This window comes from Chelonoidis abingdonii, chromosome 1 (assembly GCF_003597395.2).
Source record: "Chelonoidis abingdonii isolate Lonesome George chromosome 1, CheloAbing_2.0, whole genome shotgun sequence".
Taxonomy (NCBI): domain Eukaryota; kingdom Metazoa; phylum Chordata; order Testudines; family Testudinidae; genus Chelonoidis; species Chelonoidis abingdonii.
The window spans coordinates 243,817,870-243,841,096 of NC_133769.1; the positions used below are offsets into that span (position 1 = coordinate 243,817,870).

Below are 23,227 nucleotides of genomic sequence, written 5' to 3' on the forward strand. Positions count from 1 at the left end.
GGGTTGGACTTGATGACCTCCTGAGGTCCTTTCTAACCCTGATATTCTATGAAAAGGGTCTGGTTGTGAGAGAGAGCATCAGTATGATATGTTCAAGAGAAAACTAGATGATATTTCTGATTGAAAGATACACCTGTATAACATCACTAACCTCAGTAGAGTTACTCCTGATATATATCAGGGTAAGGTGGAAAAGAACCAGGCCCACAGAGTGCAGATATCATAGATAGATAAAAAGAGGGATGAAAAGTAAGCGGGACAATGAATAGAAGGCACATAGAGTCTGTGTACTTCGGATTGTATTTTCTCATGTAAGAAAAAAAAGACTGTTAAATGCACTGTTTCGATAAATGCTTATGAAGGGAGCGGTTACTTGTTGGTGTTAGTTCAAATTTTCTTTCTTCACCTTTTCAGCAAATTTCTGAAAACCTTTAGCATATAAGGTGTTGATTTGCAATGTACGGTAGGTAAATACCAGGCTTTCTTCACACTTTTAGCAGCACCTCCTACTCCTTGTCCTTATTTCACTTGGCTGGGTGTTAGTTTTTTGTCAAGTGCTTTTCCTATGCCAACCTATGGCTGCAGATACCTCCAGGAATCCCGTTAGTACAGTGGTCTTCAGTTACTTCTCAGGAGCAAGATGGTGCAGTGGTGTCTGTGCTCTGCAAGCCTGTCACATCTGGAAGCATGGCTACAAATTCCTTCATTCTCTTACAGCTGTAAAGGAGTTAGTTGGTATTTTTCCACATGAGAAAAACATTACTGTTCAGCAAAATTTGCCATCTCTGGCATAATGCGAGCATAGTGCTGTGCAAGCCTCCCTTCAACCTCAGTCCTTATCCGAGATATCCTTTTTTCTCCAGCCTCTCTTAAGCAAAAACTAGCTGAAGAGTGGAATAGCAGAGATGTTTAAGACTGGAGGGCAATGGGAGAGCTTGCACAGTGTCTGCCTGCACTATACCTAGCTTTCAGAAACACTAACTTCACTCACAGGATTAGAGTATAAAACAATTTGTCCCTTCTCCTGTTATTCTTTGACTGTTTCTGAGGGCCTACCCCTATCACTCTCATGCAGGCAAAACTTGCATTGACACCATAACAATAATGAGTATGGGATCACCTGTTGTCCTGTGGAGCTGTTAACATTTTTCCCATTTGTCTGATTTCTTTAATAGTATATTCTGTTTCTCTTTTGGGCAGTTCTAAACATACAGGTTAGACTCTCCAAGCACCATACAAGCCTCGGCTAAAGGAAGAAGTAAAATGGAGTTAAGGTTTAAGGCTGTATTACAGCTTTAGGAGTGTACAACTGCATCTTAATGTTTGTTCCCTTTTTTTCGAGGCCTCTCCATATTTGTTGGGCCAAATTCTCTGCCTTAGTAGTTTAGTCTGAGTCAAAGTCACCGTGGATTTGCATTTTGAAAAGATGGGATCTATGATGCTGGATCAGACCATTGTTCCATCAAGCCTCTAATGCTGTTGTCTAAGGGCTTGTCTACACTGGCACTTTACAGCGCTGCAACTGTCTCGCTCAGGGGTGTGAAAAAACACCCCCCTGAGCACTGCAAGTTTCAGAGCTGTAAAGCACCAGTGTAGACAGTGCACCAGTGCTGGGAGTTGTACTCCCAGCGCTAGTAGCTGTGCCCTTCGTGGAGGTTTTTTTTTTAAAGTGCTGGTAAAGTTCTCTCCAGCGCTATGCTGCGACTACATAAGCCACATTAAAGTGCTGCTGGTGAAGACGCGCCCTTAGAAGACTGAAGTAGAAAGTGCATTTAACTTTTCTACTATTTAAAGATTCTCATTAATTGCCCCCTATGTCTTCCCTCTTGGTGGTCTCAAAGCATGCATGCAGATGCTTTGTTCCTTTTGGAACATATCCTATCTTTCTGCATCATCACAGTTGGCCTTGATTGCAGTGAGTCCATTGTGGTTCTACAGTGCAGGAAGGGTGAGGAAGGGAGGCAGCCTGTGGAGAATCTACACAGAGGTACAGGAGAAAAGGCATGAAGACAGATGTGGAGGTCCTATTTAAATTGTTTGAAAATGGGGTCCTAATTTTTTGTTATCTTTTTCTGTTTAAGCCTTCTGCCAGGTGGTTAACGGCAGTGAAAAGAGCAGAGTTTAATATACCTAGGATCTCTCTTAAAACACAACTAAGTTGGGTTGATGCCTCCTCCAGAAACCTGGGAAAACTAAACACATATGAGACTGTATACAAACAAGGGGATCTCTATTAACAGAAAGGGAACACAGTCATAGCCTTGGGAAAACACAGCAACAGTGTTACAGGTCAAATACCATCCTTCTTCTGGTAACTTTCACAATGATCTAACTCCCTTCACACCTGCTGGTGAGAATATCCCACCAAAATCCAAGTTTATATATAGTTATGGTGACCTCCCAAGTGTCGCTAGGGGAATTGTGGATAAATAGCCTATGCAAATTAACATCTCTGTGGCAGCGCATTTCACCAATAAATGGAATTGAGAGGGTTTTTCCCTTTGGCTTCTAGTCATAGGACTTACATCTGTAAGTATCAAAAGAAGTTTCTCTCAAAAGCTCTCATTTATGTTATCAATATATTCCTCCTGCAAAGGGTATTTTGATGTTCTATTCAGTCATTTAATAATTGGGTAGCTAAATCACCCATTATTATTACCATTGTAGCAAATTATTTTGTAACTTCATTTCTAACATGTTGTAACGTTCGTGGGAGGCTACGGGCCTACCCAGAGTGCTCTGCAAGAACGAGGCCTACACACACTGTGAGTTATTTGGCTTTAATGAAGGTAAAGTGACACACCCACAACGGGGACTCCAGGCGTTGCTGTCACGGAGGCGGGGAACCCAGCACCGAAGCTCAGCTCAGCCTGGGTTGGAGTCCAAAAGCGGGACCGGGAGCATACAGCTATATATACACAATACAAAGCAACTCATACATATGCAAGAAGGGACTTCCCATAGGCTATGTCCGCCCTTTTGCCTAAGGCCATACAAACTGGTTTCAACCAGTTAAAAGCAAGTTATAACTGGCATGCCGTGTCCTACAACGACCGGCCACTTAGCAAGCAGGGGCTTTTCACAAGGCCGCTGAGAAAGCGGAAATACCCTAGCTAGGCCGTGACACAGTCTTTTGCAGTCCCCTACACATGTTGATCTCTTAACATGGTAAGGTCTTCATCTGATTTTTATCTGGAGGCCTCTAGTATAATCTTAAAATTAAATTAAAATTTAGCACTAACAATGCTTATAATCACTCATATCGTGCTTTACAAAGTGTCCTACAGATGTCTCCCAACATTCTCATAAGGTAGGTGAGAAGTATTTCTTTGTAAATGTGGGGAAACTGAGAAAGCGGTTAAGTGACTTGCCCAAAGTTGCAGAACTGGGATAGAACTCAGGAATTTCTAATTCTGGCTCCTGTGAGTAGCTTGAGTCCCCTCTGCAAATGTTACCTATTATTATTTTTATTTATTATTTCCATGACTAGTGCCAAGGAACCCTAGTCATGGACCAGGACACCACCATACTAGGCTCTATGCAAACACCTCTGTCTCCTAATACTCATGCTGGAATGTATATTAGAAGGGCACACAGAAATATTATAGAAATCGTGGTTGCTTTGTTTGTTCATTTTTATTGGCATTTTGAAGGTGTCATAAGCCACTAGTTCAGAATAGCTAGTTTTACCATGTTTAGGTCTTCTAAATTTTTATGGGTGCCATTTCTTTCTCAGTCAGTAGGATCAGTAAGAGTTGGGAGTGCTCAGCACTTTGTGAGATTGGCTGCTTTGTTTATGAGAGCACAGGGCTTTTCCAGTTACTATTTCTGTCCCAGATTATCATCCACACACAGGGAGGTATCCTCTGGGTCCAGTGTGAGGCTCTAGTGAGAAGCCCCAGTCTCCTGCTGGCAAAAGGTGCTGTGATTTCTACTGAGGCCCTATTCCTGGATCCATCTTTTATATCAGCCTTTGTGTAGTAGGTATCAGATAAATTCAAAGTCTAGCCCCCTCAAGCTGCTGGAAGAAGGGAAAGTGTTTTTTTCTCTGTTCACTCATTTTGGGAGCCCTCTGGCTGTTATGGCTCTTTTAGAAGCGCCTTTGAGTGTTATGGGATTGGGGGGACACATCTCCACCAGCTTCTGCCACAGCCTCTTGGTTGCTACAAGGGAGAGGAAGAAAGAAGTTTCTGCTATTCTACTAGCCCTCAGCCTACATTTCTTTGCCTCTTCTGCCATAAAAATCTCTAGTGCCAACCTCTGCTGCTCACCATTCTGTGCGTGATTCACAATTTGCCCACAGGTTTCTAAATAGTGGGAGTAAAGCCACTCCAAATCTTATGGACTTTACTTAGTTGCTGCTTGGCGAAATGATGACAGGCAGAAGAGGTATAGGAACTGTCTGAAGACTCAGTCTGGAAGATTACATTTGGAATGTTCTCCTCACAACCAGGAGGGCTAGGAACTTTTTTTTTCTTTTAATGAAAGTTTAAATTGTGTAGAAGCTGAAGGCTTAAGCCCCCACGCTTGCCATGGAGTGATTTGCACTTGCCATTGGCAAATGGGTATGTTTTTCCTAAGCATTGGAATAATTATTTTCTTCCTTCGTTCTATTTACTAGCTTTCCACAAGGGCTAAAAAACTATTGGGACCTTGTTATCACGCAACCTAAGAAGATGTCTACCTTAGCTTCCTCTCTGAGAACTGTCATTTGGACAGAATTATCCAGTAGCCAGGTGATTACAATCAGGAATAGCAGTGCAGATGAATTCTTTTGTAATATACCGTTTTAAAGTTGGTGAAAATGCTTTAAAGCTCTGCATTGTTAACTTACCCCTGTAAATAAAAATGTAGGAAAAGTATTTGAATGTTTAGGATGAGAAAAGCTAGAGAATAATGTTGTAGTTGCCTGAGATCATTATGCTATTTCCTTTACCCAACTTGAAAAACTGGATTGTGCTGTGCTGTGTCACAGTGAATTATATTGTGTCTGGCAACAACACTCGTCACCCAACATTCACCTTCCTTTCAACCTGAATATTGCTATACGAAAACAACTCTGAACTCGAAACCTGTCATCAATCTAAATATTCACCTTTCTTTTGTGTCTCTACCAGTCAAGGCCTATGCTCTTACATCTAAGGTTTGTGACACAAGTGGAGCAATTAGGTAATAAAGCAAACCACAAAAGCCAGCATGTTAGGCAGGCAGCTGTCTATGCTAGCCAATGGGGGATACCAATGAGAGGAGCATGTCCTATGCCCCTCCTCTCTCTTTGAGATAGGTACCTTCCTGCAGTCTGGACTTAGGTGCTTATCTCTGCTAGCCATCCATGAAAAGGAACCCATCTGCAGTCAGGAGGCTCAGGGTATGTCTACACTGCAATTAAAAACCCATGGGTGGCCTGTGCCAGCTGACTCAGGCTCTCAGTTCTCAAACTGAGGGGCTGTTTAATTGCAGTGTAGATGTTTTGAGCTGAGGCTGCAGCCAAGCCTGAATGTCTACACAATTAAATAGCCCTTAGTCTGAGCCCCGTGAGTTCGAGTCATCTGCAGTGGGCCAACCTCGGGTGTGTAACTGCAATGTAGACATATCCTCAGGCACTTTGGCCTTTTTTGCAGGAATGCCTTAGGTGCCTGCGGCAGTCCACACAAAACAGCTAGAGGAGGAGATAGTGGTGCCCACCTTATAACTTTTAGATCAGTAGTTACAGTACTGATCTGGGATGTGGAAGAGGTTCAGTTTCCCTCCCTCCCTGCAAGGGAGAAAGGATTTGAACAGGGGTCTCTCACCACTCAGGAGCGTTCTCTAACCACTGAGCTATCCGATGTTCTGATGTAGGGCTTCCTCAGTCTGTCCTGTGGATTAAATAATGAAAGAGTAATTGGGCAGGGGGACTGTATCCACTGTACCCTAAACATTAGGATAGAGGATCACCCCCTGCCTCTTCAGGCCCAATGACTATTTAAGTATTTATTCACGCTGGAACGGTCATTGGGACAGGACAGAGAAGAGACGACATGGATTGCTTTGGGGCCTAGGTGGGAGACAGGTGTCCAGACACCTAGAGGGAGGCAGCAGTACACATATAGAAACATAGGCGCTGAGGGAACTTTTACCCTGAAAACTTAGGCACTGAGTGAGTTGAGGCACCTACAGGGTTCAGCAGGAGTTTTGTGAATAGCAGTGGAGCCTAAAACAGGTTTAGGCACATAAGGCACAGAGATTTAGGCACCTAAGTCTGGGGTGTAAGTATCTAAGTACTTTTGTGGACTGAGTGATGACTGGGCCTGATGACTGGCCTGTAAACTTTATAAACCCAGTTCTGGTGAGAGGGTTGGGTTTTTCCTTTCCCATTCCTCCAGCATTAAACACCACTCCATCAGCCTCTCTTCCTCATCACGTGTCCAGCGTCTATCACTTTTCTGACTTCTTCCCATCTATCCTTCCCCCTCTCTCTGCCCCTTCTCTCCTCACAATCACCTCATTCTCAGTGACTTCCACATCTACTAAAATGTAGCAAAGTCAGTTCAGTGAACAAAACTGATGATGTAGGTCAGTGTTTCTCAAACTGGGGTTGCTGCTTGTGTAGGGAAAGCCACTGGCAGGCTGGGCTGGTTTGTCTACCTGCCCCGTCCACTCCCACTGGCCATGGTTTGCCGCTGCAGGCCAATGGGGGCTGCTGGAAGCAGCGACCAGTAAGTCCCTTGGCCCATGCTGCTTCCAGCAGCTCCCATTGGCCTAGAGCAGCCAGTGGGAGCCGTGATCAGGCAGGACTAGGCAGGTAAACAAACTGGCCCAGCCTGCCAGGGGCTTTCCCTACACAAGCGGTGACTCCAGTTTGAGAAACCCTGATGTAGGTCGTTGAAATAAGTGATGGGGATGTGTATCCGAGATATTAAAAAAAGAGTGGTAGGTTGAAATGGAGGACATGAGGAGAAGGGGAAGGAAGCAGGAGGCATATTTAGAGTCAGAGGAGGTGGAAGATAATATACTTGGGGCTAATGGAAAGGAGTCCCACCTAAGGAATTTTTTTTTTTTTTTTGGAACATCACTACAGTTGAAACTGCAAATATCAGTACAGAGAATGAATGAAAATGGAATAAACCTGAATATACTGAACAGACGGTTGTGTATTTGTGTAAGCTTCCCTCATCACTCTTCACAGAAGTTGTGTTGGATAGGGATGGATTTACCTCTACTGGGGACTATTTTCAATGTACATTCCTATTTAATGAATTCTTATTCATCTAACTTTGTCAAATGTGCCCATTAAGTAGGCACATACATATGTTTGTGCCCTGTAATTTATCTTTACACATGCATATAATTGTAGCACTGTCTACAAATGGATCATCCTGCCCCCATCATCAATAAAATCCTAATACCTCTTATCTCAACTCATACCAAACCCCTGGGGAAAATCCTAAGGAATTGATCTTGAAGTGCAGGCTCATTTGGGCTAAGGAATATTAGCTTAGAAAGAGTTAGTTATTGTTTCTTTGTGAATGTTTTGAAATGTTGGAACTAAAAGATTTCCAGAATTCTTCACCTGGAATTACTTTTAAGGAACTCAGGCCCTGATCTAGCAAAGTGCTTAAACATATGCTTAACTTTAAGTATACGAATGGCCTCACTAAAGTCACTGGTGTGAAACTGGAACAATACACTGGAGAATCAGGCCCCTTGATTCTGTGCTGAAAGCTGCTTTGTGGCAGGACCTTTTTCTTGTTCATGCATTTGCTGTATTCTTCCTGCTTGTCAAAGTCCCATCAGCACTGGGTCCCTTCTTGTTCCCTTGATGCATTATGCTGTAGTCCACCTCCAAATTGTTGTCCTCAGCTATTTCATCCATTGTTTCAGATTGGCACTTGTCAGTGCTGTGTCATGTTACAAAGAAATCATCAGTTGCTGCTTTGGTGACCTTCCTCCTTTCGTTTGCACCTTCAGTGATCATACTACCTTCTACCATATGTACCTGTACATTGAATGAGACAGAATTTACGATAGCATTTTGATAGAGTCCAAAATGCCACACAAGTTACAGTGCCTACATAATGTGATAAGCCTGATATTTAATAAACCGTTATTGTTGTTCCTTTTTAACAACTCTAACAATTCTGCTAAGTCAAACTATTTTCATTGAATGGCTGAAAGGAACACATGTGGCCTAGAGACTATTTCTTTGCCAAATTACAAATTTCTGCCTTGTCTTGTTTAGGCACAAGAGCTGTTCCTAGAAAAGTTGGAATTTCTTATTTCATTCTGGAAAAAAAAATCTTTTTTTTTTTTTTTTTTTTTTTTTTTTACAAACTCTCTTCATTTTCAAAAACTGCAGGGACATTTTTGCTCGACATTTATTTTCAAGTGTCCTCATGAAGAGAGCAGACCTGGAAAATATCAGCCAAAAACGTAAAAGTTTTGCAAAGTAATAAACACGTGAAAAAGGCCTTTGGAATAGAAAATTTAGTAGACTACTGAGTGCTTACTCCAGCTGTAATTTCAACCTTAGCTCTTAGGATCTGCTTGTGGGCCCCTTATTTGCAGTTATTCAGATAGGTAGTCAGTGGGGCTACTCCTGTGAATAACTCCTCCCCCAGGTGAATAAGATGGGGGAGGCAGCATAATCTAGCCTTTAATGAAGTTTTAGTTATTGGAGAATATATTTATTGGGGCAGGTATACATACAGCTCTCATTTTTTTTTAAAAAATCCTTTTTAAAAAGGATGTCCTTTCAGTTACAAGGAAAACTGTGAATTTAAGATACCAAGGGTGGAACTCCTGGCCTTGTTGAAGTTAATGGAAGTTTTGCAATGGACTTCAATGAAGCCAGGGTTTACCCAATATGTGTACGGGAAGGGAAGACTCATGGGAGCAGCACAAGTAGTGTGTTTAAAGACTACTTAAAAATATGGGATTGTTACTACATTTTAGGGGGTTCCTTTTTAGGTAACACAGAGTTAGATAACACAAAGTTAGATAGCTAGTGTGAGACTATTGTTTATTTGTTCTTTGTATTATACTAGTGCCTTGCAGCACGAGTCATGGAACAGGATTCCCTGGAGCTAGCTGCTGTACAAACAGGGTCTTACAAGCTAAGAATAAGATAAAAGACAGCAGATGGAGACAGACAGACGGGGAAGTACAATTAATGAGACCGTATTGGTCAGCATGGTATGTGGTGGTCTTGGCACACTTGCAGCCTCACTGTTGTCAAGTTTTTTATAGACCTGACCGCAAAAGAGTTTTCAGGAGGAATTTGAAGGTGGATAATGAGGTAGCTTTGTCAATGTTTATGGAGAGTGCCTCCAAACCATGTGGGGAAGCACAGGGAAAAGTGCAAATATATTTGTTTGAAAATGGGGTAGTGGAGGCTGGCATGACAGGCTGATTGAAGGTGAGCACTGACAGCTCAGTAGGAATTGAGAAATGACTGGTAGGGCAGGGACTGACTGTGAAGGTGGTGGTATCTACTCCACTCCGTAGGGACACGACTGCTGCAGACTAAAATATTCAAAACAGTTTTTCTTCCTGAGCATCCAGTATTTTACTCTCAAAAGAGAGAAAAACTCTGTTAACTTTACAAATGCCACATTTTTTTTACCCTGAAAGGCTGCTCACACCTCTGATTTTATTTTATTGCTGTAATTTATTTTTTCCCCGAAAGCAATTAAATTGAAGTCGTGGCTTGTTCAACCTTTCTTCTTGTTTAGCTGGAATTTCTTTTCTGTTGCTGTTGTTCAGGTTTTTTCATATAAGACTTGATTGTGCAACCTTTAAACTACATTGATGTAATCCCTACCCACATAAAAAGTCCCTTTAATTAAGCCAAGGTACTGTCCCAAATTGATGTGTCAATAGAAGAAGCTTTAGAGCAAACTGGTAAACTGAACAGAAATAAGTCACCAAGCCTAGATGGTATTTGCCCAAGAATTCCAAAGGAACTCAAATATAGAATTGCAGAACCATTAACTGTACTACATAACCTGTTGCTGAAATCAGCCTCTGTAGCAGATGACTGGAAGGTAGCTAAATGCTCATTGTCTAAAAAAGGGCTCCGGAGGGGATCCTGGCAGTTGCAGGGCAGTGAGTCTAACTTGAGTGCCAGGTGAATTGGCAGAAACGATAGTAAAGAACAGAATTATCAGACACACAGATAAACATGGTGTGTTGAGGAAGAGTCAGCCTGGCTTTTATAAAGGGAAATCGTGCCTCAAAGCCTGTTAGAATTCTTTGAGGGAATCAACAAGCATGTGGATAAGGGGGCTCCAGTCGATAAAGTGTACTTGGACTTTCAGAAAGCCTTTGACAGGGTCTCTCACCAAAGGCTATTAAGGAATCTAAGTAACCCTGGGATAAGAGGAAAGGTCATCTTATGGAACAGTAACTGGTTGAAAGATAAGAAACAAGGGTAAGAATTAACTGTCAGTTTTCACAGTAGAGAGGTGAACAACGGGTCCTCCAAGGATCTGTACTGAGACCTCTGCTATTTGACATATTCATTAATGATCTGGAAACAGTGAAAAGTGAGGTGGCAAAGTTTGCAGACAATAAAAATTATTGAAGATATGTAAGTTCAAAGCAGCCTGTGAAAAGTTACAGAGAAATATCACAAAATTGGGTGACTGGGCAACAAAATGACAGATGAAATTCAACATTGATAGGTGCAAAGTAATGCACATTGGAAAAAAAAAATCCCAGCTATAGATGTACAACGATAGGTTCTAAATGAACTTTAACCACTCAAGAAAGAGATCTTGGCGTTACTATCGATAGTTCTCTGAAAACTTCTGCCGAATGCCCAGCAGTGATCAAAAATGCTAACAGTATATTAGGAACTATTAGGAAAATGATAGAAAATAGGACAGAAAACATGCCTACACTATATCCATGGTGCGCCCACACCTTGAATATTGTGTCCAGTTCTGGTTGCCCCATCTCAAAAAGGATATAATGGAAGTGGAAAAGTTTCAGAGAAGGGTAACAAAGACAATTAAGGGTATGGAACAGTTTCCATATAAGAAGAGATTCAAAAGATTAGTGCTGTTCAGCTTAGAAGAGAGATGACTAAGGGGGACGATGACATTATAGAGGTATATAAAATCATGAACGCTTAGAAAAAATTATTAGAGAAGTATTATTTACCCTTTCAAACAAAACAAAAAAAACAGAGGTTACCTGATGAAATTAATAGGCAGCAGGTTTAATACAAACAGCAGGAATTACTTTTGTCACACAACTAACCTGTGGAACTCATTGTCACGGGATGCTGTGATGGTCAGAAGTATAACTGGGTTCAAACTGGATACATTAATGGAGGATAGGTCCATCAATGGGTATTAGCCAAGATGGTCAGGGACACAACCCCATGCTTGGAGTGACCCTAAACCTCTGACTGCTAGAAGCCAAAAGTAGAAGACAGAAGTGGATCAGTCCATAATTGTCATGTTGTGTACACTCCCCCTGAAGCTCTGTTATGGGCCACTGTTGGAGACAGGATGCTGGGCAAGATGGACCAAGATCTGACTCACTGTAGCCGTTCTTATGTACTTATGTGAGTAGGAGTTGCACAGTTCTGCTCCTAATGAACAAAATATGGACTAAAGCAGATAAACCCTCAAATATTTACAGTGACATATGTTTTTATATGTTTTTAATATTTTTATATTCTGTAGACTGGAGTACAGAAATGTTGGGAAGTGGACACCAGGAATTTTGTTTTTACGTTTTTTCTTGTTCAGCTTATTGTGATTTTGCTCCCTATTATTGGGGAAGCAAATACAGAGCCCCTTTCCAAAGAGTCTGAAGGATATCATGCTGCTAACTGAAAAATTCTTATATTATCCCTGTATGCATGTTTGACTAAATAAAGAACCTGTAAATTGACTTGCAACAGCTGTCATGTGTCTTTAGACAATGGAAATAGTTAAGCTGAAAATCGTAAAGGACAGATTGTTGCAGGACAACAACAATAACAAGAGAATGCATGCAAATAGAAATGACTACATTTTTCTAATTGGACATCTATCATTTGTGTGTCATCCACCTCAGTCTTTTGTGAACTATTAATACTAGAAAATTATACTGTGGTTGATAAACGTAAGTGTTATGTTCCTTTAATTGCCTACCAGATTTGTTGTTGCATTTTTTATTGGCCAAAGTTGAGTGTATGCATGTATTTATAATATGTACCTTATATCCTTATCTGTATTGCTACTGTGAATTAATGCATTATTTTTTTCTCTTCATGTAGTTTTCCCTACACAAAATGGAAATGTCGCTATAGTGACGGGAGGTGCTAAAGGAATTGGTTATCATACTGTGAAGCATTTGGCAAGACTTGGCATGCATGTTATACTAGGTACTGTCATTATTTTGTCAATACAAATGTATATTGTGCCTCTGGGACTAAAATCTTAAAGAAATATCTGTCCATCAGTATAACTAAAAATATGCCTGGTTGTTACGGAGCCAAATCCTGCCAAGCGTTATGTTGTTTAAAATGTTTATTACGGCAGTGCCATGGGCCGACCAAGAGTGGGCCCTCATGGTGCTAGGCCCTGTACAAACACAGAGTGGTAGATGGTCTCTATTCCAAAGAGCTTACACAAATCTCTTTTGTACGAGTTCTAATGCTTAGCCCCTTTGAATATTTGGCCCATAGTTTATGTTGCAAGCGTTTTTAAGAACTAGTACTGGAATCCTTTCATGCAAAAAGGAGTCAGTGTGAGCACATATATAAAACACACACTTGACCATGGTAATTTGAAATACATTGTACACTGGGCACACTTTAAAATGTTCTTTTTACTGATTTTTAGGCAAAGTGTTACTGTTATGAGGAGGTATTCCTCCTGCTTAGGATGTGGGAGACTGTAAAACTTTTTTAAGATGTCCATTCTACATTAAGAGGAAATATTATGAAAAATTTAAAGGTATTTTTTGGTGTATGGGGGATGGTTCATGTTTTGTCCCATATAATGTAACTCAAAAGAAGTTAGGAAAATTGTTCTAAGTAAAGGAAACATTGAATTATCCACACATAAAAAGATTAGTGAAGATTTTGAGTCATCTTTCACTCCAATTCTGGGGTTTTCTTGGATTTTTTTTTAAATTATAAAATGTTTAAAACACTACAATATATTACCTAATCTTTTCCTGTTGCTAACCCACTAGCTTTTAATTTAAAATAATGTAATTTAGAGCTATTCCAAGATTACTCTATTTGTGTTTAATTATCCTTCAGCAATCCAGAAATTTAACTTTATTCAAATGGAAAATATGCCTATATTAAGAGTGAAAAGCTACTAGCAGCGGTGGATCAGTCTGTTCTCAGTCACGTGGCTGAGAATGCAGAGTACCTCCGTTAACATTAAGGGAGTTACTTTGTCTTAGTACAGGTGTAATGCAGAGAAGAACCTAGTCGTACATGTTTTAAAAGTTACATCAAAATCAAGCATCCGAAAACACAACCAGGTCCTACTGTATTCTAGCTAATGTTGTCACTATTACTATTGCACTCAAAGTATCTCTATATATTTTTAAGGTGAATTGCAAAAACTTTACTCAAAAACCCCCAGTTCCTGTGTCATTTTTTCTCCCCTTTCTTTAGGAAACATACAAACACACTTTTGGTTTTGTTTTCAAAATAATTTTATATCATTTAAGGTAGAAATGGTGAGAATTATGTCAATCAAGTGCAATATCTGAGCCAAACCCTGACCTAGGCAGGGAGCCCAATCAGAGCTTCACAGCCTGGATGGGTTCTGCATCCATGGAGCCCTCCAGAAGGGAGAGGCTCCCTCCGCAAGCTCAGCAGTCACTCTGGCAGGCGAGCCTTGCCCTGTTTGGCAGTGCACCGACATTTCTGCACAGAGGCAGGAGGAGAGGGGGCAATGCATCTACCCCTGGTGTCTGGCCAGAGAAAGAGTTAGAGGACTAATTGACCCCCTCACAGAAATGTATGACAGCTGCAAAGGAAGCTATTGACTGGTAACAGTGGAGTCCATCATGTGCTGACTTACCATGGTGATGGGGCAATATAAGAACCTCAACAGAATCCCAGGAGTCGGTGCTGGAACTACGGGTGCTGGGGGTGCTGCTGCTCCACCTGGCCTGAAGTGGTTTCCATCATATCCAGGGTTTACAGTTTGGTTCAATGGCATTCAGCACCCCCACCATACAAATTGTTCCAGCACGCCTACCCCCCCGGGCAGGGCCGGCTCCAGGTTTTTGCCCCCTCAAGCAGTGGGGAAAAATAAAAGCCGCGATCAGTAGCAGCTCAACCGCGCCACTTTCTTCTTTGGCGGCAGGTCCTTCCCTCTGAGAGGGACCAAGGGACCTGCTGCCGAAGAGCCTGACATGCTGCCCCTTCCCCTTGGCCACTCCAAGCACCTGCTTGCTGAGCTGGTGCCTGGAGCCGGCCCTGCCTCTGGGGCAATCAATGCGGGAATACAGTAGTGACCTCTGGATGCTTCCATTCACCAGATATGCTTTCTGAGCCCTCAGGTTCCCTGCACAGGGGAGATGGAGAGGTATGGCTCTTGTCACTGTCATTTTCTCTTATCCTGTTGTCCCTCCTCATCAGGAGATTTAAAGCAAATTCCTATTCTGATTTCCTGTCTTTATTCCCCACTTTTGATCTATAACGACTGCTTCACCTTCTGCAGCAAACTGGAATTCTGCACAATTGGTAATTTCTTTTGGGCATAGAGAAATCTGTAGGGGTTAAAGGAGAGACATGAACACTAGATAGTGGGGGGAAAAACTTGACCCCTTTATAGTCAATGAGGGTTTCGCCATTGGCATCAATGACTCCAGGATTTCACCCCAGACTTTGATACTAAAATGCTTAATTATTAGATCTTATTCTCAATATATCTGTGACCACAAAGAAGCTTTTCCACATACTTCTGCTGTTGATGCAAGAGCCTTCCCCTCTTCTGTAGTTCCTGCTGTCTGGAACAGCTGTCATGTATGTCATGGCCTTATTATGGGCTCCCGTCTGCTCCCATTAAAGTAAATCGCAAAAGTCCTAATGCCTTCCATGGGAGCAGACTTTGGGCATATCTATATTACCAGCATTACTATACTGGTATAACTCCCAATTTGGACATTATTTGGAATAATACTGTTAATGCACAAATTCAGCTACACTGAAAAAAAAGGTTGCTGTAATTCTGAGTAAGAGTGTCTACGCAGTGAGTTACACTATACTATAGTGGTGTAGTTCATCTCGTGTGAAAACTCAATATAATGTAATATGACACCGTTGAGAGGGTTATCTGCAGCAGGAATTATATCTCTGGATCTAAAAGCATGAGCCTCTGCTGCCTGAGCTAAAAGACCCAATGTTGTCACCTCAAAGGTTGTAGAGATTCATAAACCTCTATGTGATCCAGCCACTAGGAGGCAGAACCACATTGTGAGTATGTCTACTCTGCAGTCCAGAGGTGTGATGGAAGCAGGGGTTCACATACCTGAACTAGCTTTCATTGCATGGCAGCTCCTGGACCATGCACCCAGGGTTCCACGTGGGTGGGGTTAGCTTGAGCAGCCACCTATACTGCTGTGGCTTCCCTACTATTGTTAGAAATTAGGTCACCTCAGATTGTGAGCCGGAGTTTAGACTGATTCAAAGCTTGTGTGCTTTAAGATCCGCCATGCCCCCTGGGTGTTCCAGCTTAGGAATGAATAAAATATTTTGCTGTGCATGTGTTAAAAATTCTGACTTTAAATATTTAGAACTTTAAGTTGGTCTCTTCCTTAAATCTCAGTGAGTTAATAAAACAAGCCTAGCATAGTGATTCTAATTTGAGCTGTTACTTACGTGAAAAAAAGTCAATTTAGAATATGTGGGGAACAGTTGGGTGTTCTTCCCTACCCTTGTCCTTCCATCCAACTCATATACGCGTTCACACCTATAATTCAAAACAAAACTAAACCAACTTTGTTCAAACCAGGGCATAAGTAGCGGTAACTCAAAAACACCACCCCTTGTAGCGCTTAAATGAGACATCACATGCAGTAAATCGTGTAGCTCTGTGATTCCCCTCTCCTTTCTTACATGAGGAGCAAGCAGTTACCAGTTCTGACACTTGAATTACCCCTAGGCTTCTGAGTTAGCTCCTTACTGACAGGAATCGGGCAGTTCACACTACTCAGAGCTATTGTTCCAGATTCTCTGTAAACATCTTTTCATCAGTTACATGAGTCACATTTTTTAAGTTTTCTTCATAACCATTACATCTGTAAACTGAACTATTTAGTGGAAGCTGAGATTCTGGATCATGAGACCAGTTTCAGAGAAGTGCCAGGATGCCACAGATCAGCTCAGTCTTAGCCCGGGTTCAAAGTTGCAGAACATTCCATTCACTGAGTCCAAGCATGGAAAACTTTAGATAAAAAAGAATTTGTATCCAAAAATTATGAGCAACTGAAAAAGGGGGTTTTAGAATGGAAGTTAGAACTCGCCTTACCTGTGACAGGCACTAGTTACTGAATAACTGCCGTAATATAGACTTGCTGTTCTACTTTGTAATTCGCAAATATCTACTTTTGAACTTCCCCCTTTGTAAGGGCTGGGGGTACTTAAGGAAGTGGCAAATTTTGATTTGAGTGGCAGTATCTAATATAAAAGCTCTCATTCTTCACAGCTTTGCACCATCAGTGAAAAGTGAGCATAAAACACAAAAGTTCTGATTTGGCAGCATTCTGTGCATGCTGGGCACAGCTGAAAACACAAAGTAGTGGAAAATCAGGCCCATACTATGCTTCTTTTGAAGTGTAATCATACTAAAAATACACTTAATCTATTGGAGCCTCAAATTTTGTTACAGATTAATAAAATTCCACTGAGAAACCCAGCACTTACTTGAAACCTCTTCAAGTCCAGCTGCAACCGAGAAAGCAAATACACCTCTACCCTGTTATAATGCGACCGGATATAACACGGGTTCGTGTATAGCGTGGTAGGGGCGGGGTTCTGGCGGCGCTTTAAAGGGTCTGGGGCTCCGGCTGCTACGGGGAGCTCCGAGCCCTTTAAATTCTGCTGGAGCCTTGCCGCTGCTACCCTGGGGCTGTGGCAGCGGGGCTTGCTGGCAATTTAAAGGGCCCAGGCTCCCCACAGCAGCTGGAGCCTGGAGCTCTTTAAATCAGTGCTGGAGCCCCGCCGCCGCTATTCCGGGTGTCTGCGGTAGCGGGGCTTGCCAGCGATTTAAAGGACCTGGGGCTCTGGCTGCTGCGGGGAGTCCCGGGCCCTTTAAATCACCGCTGGAGCCCTGCCACCCCTACCCCGGGGCTATGGCAGTGGGGCTCCACCGGTGATTTAAAGGGCCTGGGACTCCCCTCAGCAGCTGGAGCACGGAGCTCTTTAAATCACCACCGGAGCCCTGTGGCCCCTACCCTGATATAACGGGGTTTCGGCTATAACACGGTAGGGATTTTTGGCTCCCCACGACTGCATTATAGTGGGGTAGAGGTGTATCTTTGTCAACTCTTTCTGTTTTGTCTGGTTTCCAATTTTCAAGTTAGACTCTTTATGCTCTAAATTGGTCCATTTTAATACAGTATGTTAAAAGCACAAAGGTGACTTTAGAAGGATAATTAAATCCTGTCTAGAGGGTGCAGTTTTTCATTTTCAAAGATAGTTTGATTTAATTTTAATTACAGAAAATTTATGTACGACACTGTGAGTATGTCTACACTGCCTGCCGGATTGGCGGGCAGCGATCGGTCCAGCAGGGATCGATTTATCGTGTCTAGTCTAGACGCGATAAATCGACCTCCGAGTCCTCTCCCATCAAGTCCTGTACTCCACGAGAGGCACAAGCAGAGTTGATGGGGGAGCAGCAGCAGTCAACTCCCCATGGTGAAGACACCATGGTAAGTCGATCTAAGTACGTCGACTTCAGCTACATTATTCACATAGCTGAAGTTGCATAACTTAGATTGATTCCCACTCGCCCCAGTGTAGACCAGAGCTAAGTCTCCTCTCACTTTAGATTGTTGCTGAGAGATATTTGAGTTCTAATATCTGCAGGAAAGCATTACTCTTCCTAAGTGAGGCATATTTTGTTAGGATGGTATGCATGGTAGAGTTAGAGTTGAGCAGTATTTCATACTTGAGAACTTGTTTTCTTATTCTCTTATGAGCGCCGAAAAACATATAGTTGATTGCCTAGTAATGATCTCACTAATATTTTACTACAGTAGTTGCACTACAGTGAAGGCTACAAGAAGTTCAGCTATCACCCTCTATTTTTATACACCCTCAGCCTTCCAAATCTTTCACTTTTGCTGAAATTTCTCCAGCTTAGTCTGTTTAAAGACAATTAACAAGTAAAACCTGAACAAAGCCCCCATTCCTTTGTTTGGTTAGGGATCGCTCTATTGTTTTGTCCCTAGTCAAACAGAGCAGAACGTGAACTGAGTGTAAAACCATCAATTGAGTGTATTACAAGTCAAGAGGTGGAATGTCTTCTCTGCACTGCCCTGTTCTAGTCATTTTAAGTGTACCTGGTATACTTTTTTTGGAACTTCCTGGTTTCATTTCATTTCTGCATTTCTTTTTGTCAGTAGTTAGGAAATTTTCCAAGTTGCCAACTTTGGTAACAACATTTCTTTTTTATTCTAGGCAATCTTAAGCTTTGCAGGTTGTGACATCATATTTGAAATATTTTAAGTTTCCTTTTTTCACCCAGAAATAGTTTCTCCCATTGTGAGAGCTGTTCAAGAAAGAAAATATTTTTATAGGGCTGTCAAATATTCACAGTTAACTACAAAAAATTAATCGAGATTTGTCATAACTATAAAGGGAAGGGAACAGCCCTCCTGTGTACAATACTATAAAATCCCTCCTGGCCAGAGACACCAAAATCCTTTTACCTGCAAAGAGTTAAGAGCTCAGGTAACCTGGCTGACACCTGACCCAAAGGACCAATAAGGGGACAAGATACTTTCAAATCTTGGTGGGGGGAAGGGTTTTGTTTGTGCTCTTTGTTTTGGAGTTGTTCGCTCTTGGGACTAAGAGGGACCAGACATCAATCCAAGCTCTCCAAACCTTTCTGAACCAGTCTCTCGTATTTCAAACTTGTAAGTAACACCCAGGCAAAGTGTGTTAGTTTTATCTTTGTTTTCTCAACTTGTAAATGTTTGTTTTTGCTAGGAGGATTTATCTCTGTTTGCTGTAACTTTGAACCTAAGGCTAGAGGGGGTTCCTCTGGGCTCTGTGAGTCTGATTACCCTGTAAAGTTATTTTCCATCTTGATTTTACAGAGATGATTTTTACCTTTCTTTCTTTAATTAAAAGCCTTCTTTTTAAGAACCTAATTGATTTTTCCTTGTTTTAAGATCCAAGGGGGTTGGATCTGCACTCACCAGGAATTTGTGGGGGGAAAGGAAGGGGAATGGTTAATTTCTCCTTGTTTTAAGACCCAAGGGTTTGGATCTGTGTTCACCAGGAACCTGGTGGAGAAGTCTCTCGAGGCTACTGGGAGAGAGATAGTCTGGGGGGAAGGTAGACAGAGTTTCCCAAATAATTCTTAAATGATTTGCGTGGTGGCAGTAAAACCAGATCTAAACTGGTCATTAAGCTTAGAGGTCCGTACATCTGCACCCTAGAGTTCAGAGTGGGGAAGGAACCATGACACGATTAAAAAATTAATCAAAATTAATCGTAGTTTTAATTGCACTGTTAAACAACAGAATGCCAGTTGAAATGCATTAAATATTTTGGATGTTCTTTTACATTTTCATATATATTGTATTCTGTATTGTAACTGAAATCAATGTATATTATTTTTTATTATAAATATTTGCACTGTAAAAATGATAAACAAAAGAAATAGTATTTTTCAATTCCCCTCATACAAGTACTGTAGTGCCATCTCTTTGTCATGAAAGTGCAACTTACAAATGTAGATTTTGTTTTTGTGTTACGTAACTGCAGTCAAAAACAAAACAATGTAAAACTTTGGAGCCTACAAGTCCACTCAGTCCTACTTCTGGTTTAGCCAATCTCTAAGACAAACAAGTTTGTTTACATTTACAGGAGATAATGCTGCCCTCTTCTTATTTACAATATCACCAGAAAGTGTGCATGGCACTTTTGTAGCTGGCATTACAAGGTATTTACGTGCCAGATATGCTAAACTTTCGTATGCCCCTTCATGCTTCGACCATCATTCCAGAGGACATGCTTCTATGCTCGTTAAAAAAATAATGCTTTAATTAATCTTGTGATTGAACTCTTTGGGGGAGAATTGTATGTCTCCTGCTCTGTTTTACCCGCATTCTGCCATATATTTCATGTTATAGCTGTCTCGGATGATGACCCAGCACATGTTGTTTATTTTAAGAACACTTTTACTGCAGATTTGACAAAACGCAAAGAGGTACCAATGTGCGATTTCTAAAGATAGCTACAGCACTTGACCCAAGGTTTAAGAATCTGAAGTGCTTTCCAAAATCTGAGAAGGACGAGGTTTGGAGCATGCTTTAAAAAGTCTTAAAAGAGCAAAATTACTATGTGGAAACTGCGGAGATATAGGAAGAAGGGGACACACATCAGGGCCCAATGGAGCTCTGGGTGATCACTATTTCCCACCACCCAACACAGATGTAATGAGGTTAAGTGGTGTCCATATAAAGAAATTAAAACTACTGATTATTCCTCAAGAAAGGCTTTTTATGACTTACGGCTATAAATGCAACACAGAAAACAAACACAAGTACAAGTAAACTTTTACTACTATTTTTTAATACTGCAGCGTTAATATAATCTGAGATCACGTTATCCCGACACTGCCACTCTTAATACTATAGTGTCAGTACAAATTGAGATCAAAACAGCTCGAACAACCCAGACTTCTTTACTCTGTTACCTTATTCTTCATGTAACCAGACTATTTTACTTTAAAACCTTACCCTGCTGAGAATATGTTACCCTTTAGTCGACCGCTCTTTGCATTGGCCGGGTACAGATAGTCGGTGTGATTCAGATTTCCTTGGTTCAGGGGGTGTGGGTCAGATGGTCAAGGAGAACCACATCCTAGACCAAGACACACACACACGCCCACTTGAGGCTCTAAACATTTATTTTTATCTGCCCGCTGTGTTTTGAAGCAGGTCAACCAATCAGGTTAGGCCAAATCATTAATGTGATTAGGATTGGCTGTATAATTCATGCTTATTTTCTTGTAGCCAGTTGTCGTTTTAGTTGTATAAGTTATGCACAAGGAGATAACTTGTATCCATATAGCCCATTGTCTCAACTGTGATTTGTCTAATAGCCAAATGTTCTAAATATGGTCAATATGGGCTAGACGAGCTGTGCCCGGGGGGGTACAACTTATCTCACTTTACAGGAGTTAGCATAATGTGGTAACTGGTAGCAGAGCGTCTTGACCACAAGTCTGTTTTCTTTTGCAAAGCTTGCTGCTGAAAGCTAATTCTACAATGCTCGCTTTATGAAGTTTCTGGAAGTTTTAGGCCTAATACTGACAATACTATTATTCTTTTTAAGCCTGACAACACTCTTGTTCAAATGAATCACAGAAACTACAGAACCCAAACCACCAAAAAAGAAAATCAACCTTCTGCTGATGGCATCTGACTCATAATGAAAATGAACATGCATCAGTCCACACAGCTTTGGATTATTATTGAGCAGAACCCATCATCTGCATGGACGCATGTCCCCTGGAATGGTGGTTGAAGTATGAAGGGACATATGAATCTTTAGCGCATCTGGCACATAAATATCTTGTGATGCTGGCTACAGCAGTGCCATGAGAATGCTGTTCTCACTTTAAGGTGACATTGTAAACAAGAAGTGGGCAGCATTATCTCCTGCAAATGTAAACAAACTTGTTTGTCTGAGTGTGATTGACTGAACAAGAAACAGGACTGAGTGGACTAGCAGGCGCTAAAATTTTATGTTTTTTTCTTTTTGAATGCAGGTGTTTTTTTTTTTTACATAATTCTATATTTGTAAGTTCAACTTTCATGATAAAGAGATTGCACTACAGTATTTATATTAGGTGAATTGAAAAATACTATTTGTTTTTTTTTTACAGTGCAAATTCTTGAAATTAAAAATAAAGTGACCACCGTACACTTTGTATTCTGTGTTGTAATTGAAATCAATAGATTTGAAAATGTAGAAAACATCCACAAATATTTTAATAAATGGTATCCTATTATTGTGTAACAGTGCGATTAATTTTTTTAATCACTTGACAGCCCTAATTTTTTATTTTGATTACTTTTTTCTACAGCCAGGTGAATAATTAATTCCCTATGCTTACAAAGCACAAATCTAGCTAGAAAATATCCCAATCTTTCATTTGGATCAGTCAATCCTGTCTGTAAATGGTGAACATGATTGAAAATTATCCTTCTGAGAGATTCCAAATACATTTTAAAAAATTCCAAAAAGCATACATTCATCCATGAGATTCCAGCCAGTAGGAAATGTTTCATTTGCAAAGAGCGATGCTGAATGCAGGTTAAATTGAAGAAGTGGAGCTTTATTAAATCCTGTGCACTGGTATCTCCATGTGGCTGAGTTGCTTTCAGCCTAACTCCATAGCATTCCCTGTGTCCAGTGGTGTGCCATCACTAACAGTCCCTCCAAGGAACATGGGCCCCCTGACTTCAGTTCCACTGATCATGATACATCATCCCTATTTAAAAACATTTTAATATAAACATTTAAAACAAATTATTGATGCCCAGACCCCAATCCGTTTTCCTTCGTCCAGAAGTTGCTAACATATAGCCAAATTGGAGTCTCATCTTTACCACAAACTTAGTTGTTTACATTTTCTTGAAGATAATTTGGTCTCCTCAACAGGTGACCACCCTGGGAATTATCCATCTCCTTCTTCCTTGTGGAGTTGGTCTCTGAATAACTCTCTGTTCTGTGATGATCTCTCTATCTCAGTAGGCTCTCTGGCTGTTGTGTCTACTGGCTTGTAACACCACCTGTTCCTTTGGATCACTTGTCCCTCTTACTTATCTTATATGATCTGATGCCACTGCACCCCTTCAGGATCTTTTAGCTGACTCTTTCTGGTGTCTCTCTAGTGGCTGGATCCTCACAGGGATGCCTGTTTCTAGGGCCGGTACTTGTCGTACTCTAGTGCCTACATTCTCTGATTGTTGGACATCTCTTCTCAGTGGTGTCTCCATCCCTCTGATTGCAACAGACCTCCTCTCACTGACA

General features: G+C 41.2%; 1 protein-coding gene across 1 annotated transcript in view; it reads left to right on the forward strand.

The window, feature by feature from the left end:
• Positions 1-8,350: 8,350 nt before the first annotated feature.
• The window catches only part of DHRSX (dehydrogenase/reductase X-linked), a 212,420-nt gene continuing 197,543 nt past the window's right edge, over positions 8,351-23,227 (forward strand). Inside the window, exons 1-2 of the mRNA XM_075060749.1 lie at positions 8,351-8,412; positions 12,254-12,361. Coding sequence (XP_074916850.1) covers positions 8,376-8,412; positions 12,254-12,361 — 145 coding nt within the window. The 5' untranslated portion in view covers positions 8,351-8,375. The remainder of the gene's footprint in view (positions 8,413-12,253; positions 12,362-23,227) is intronic.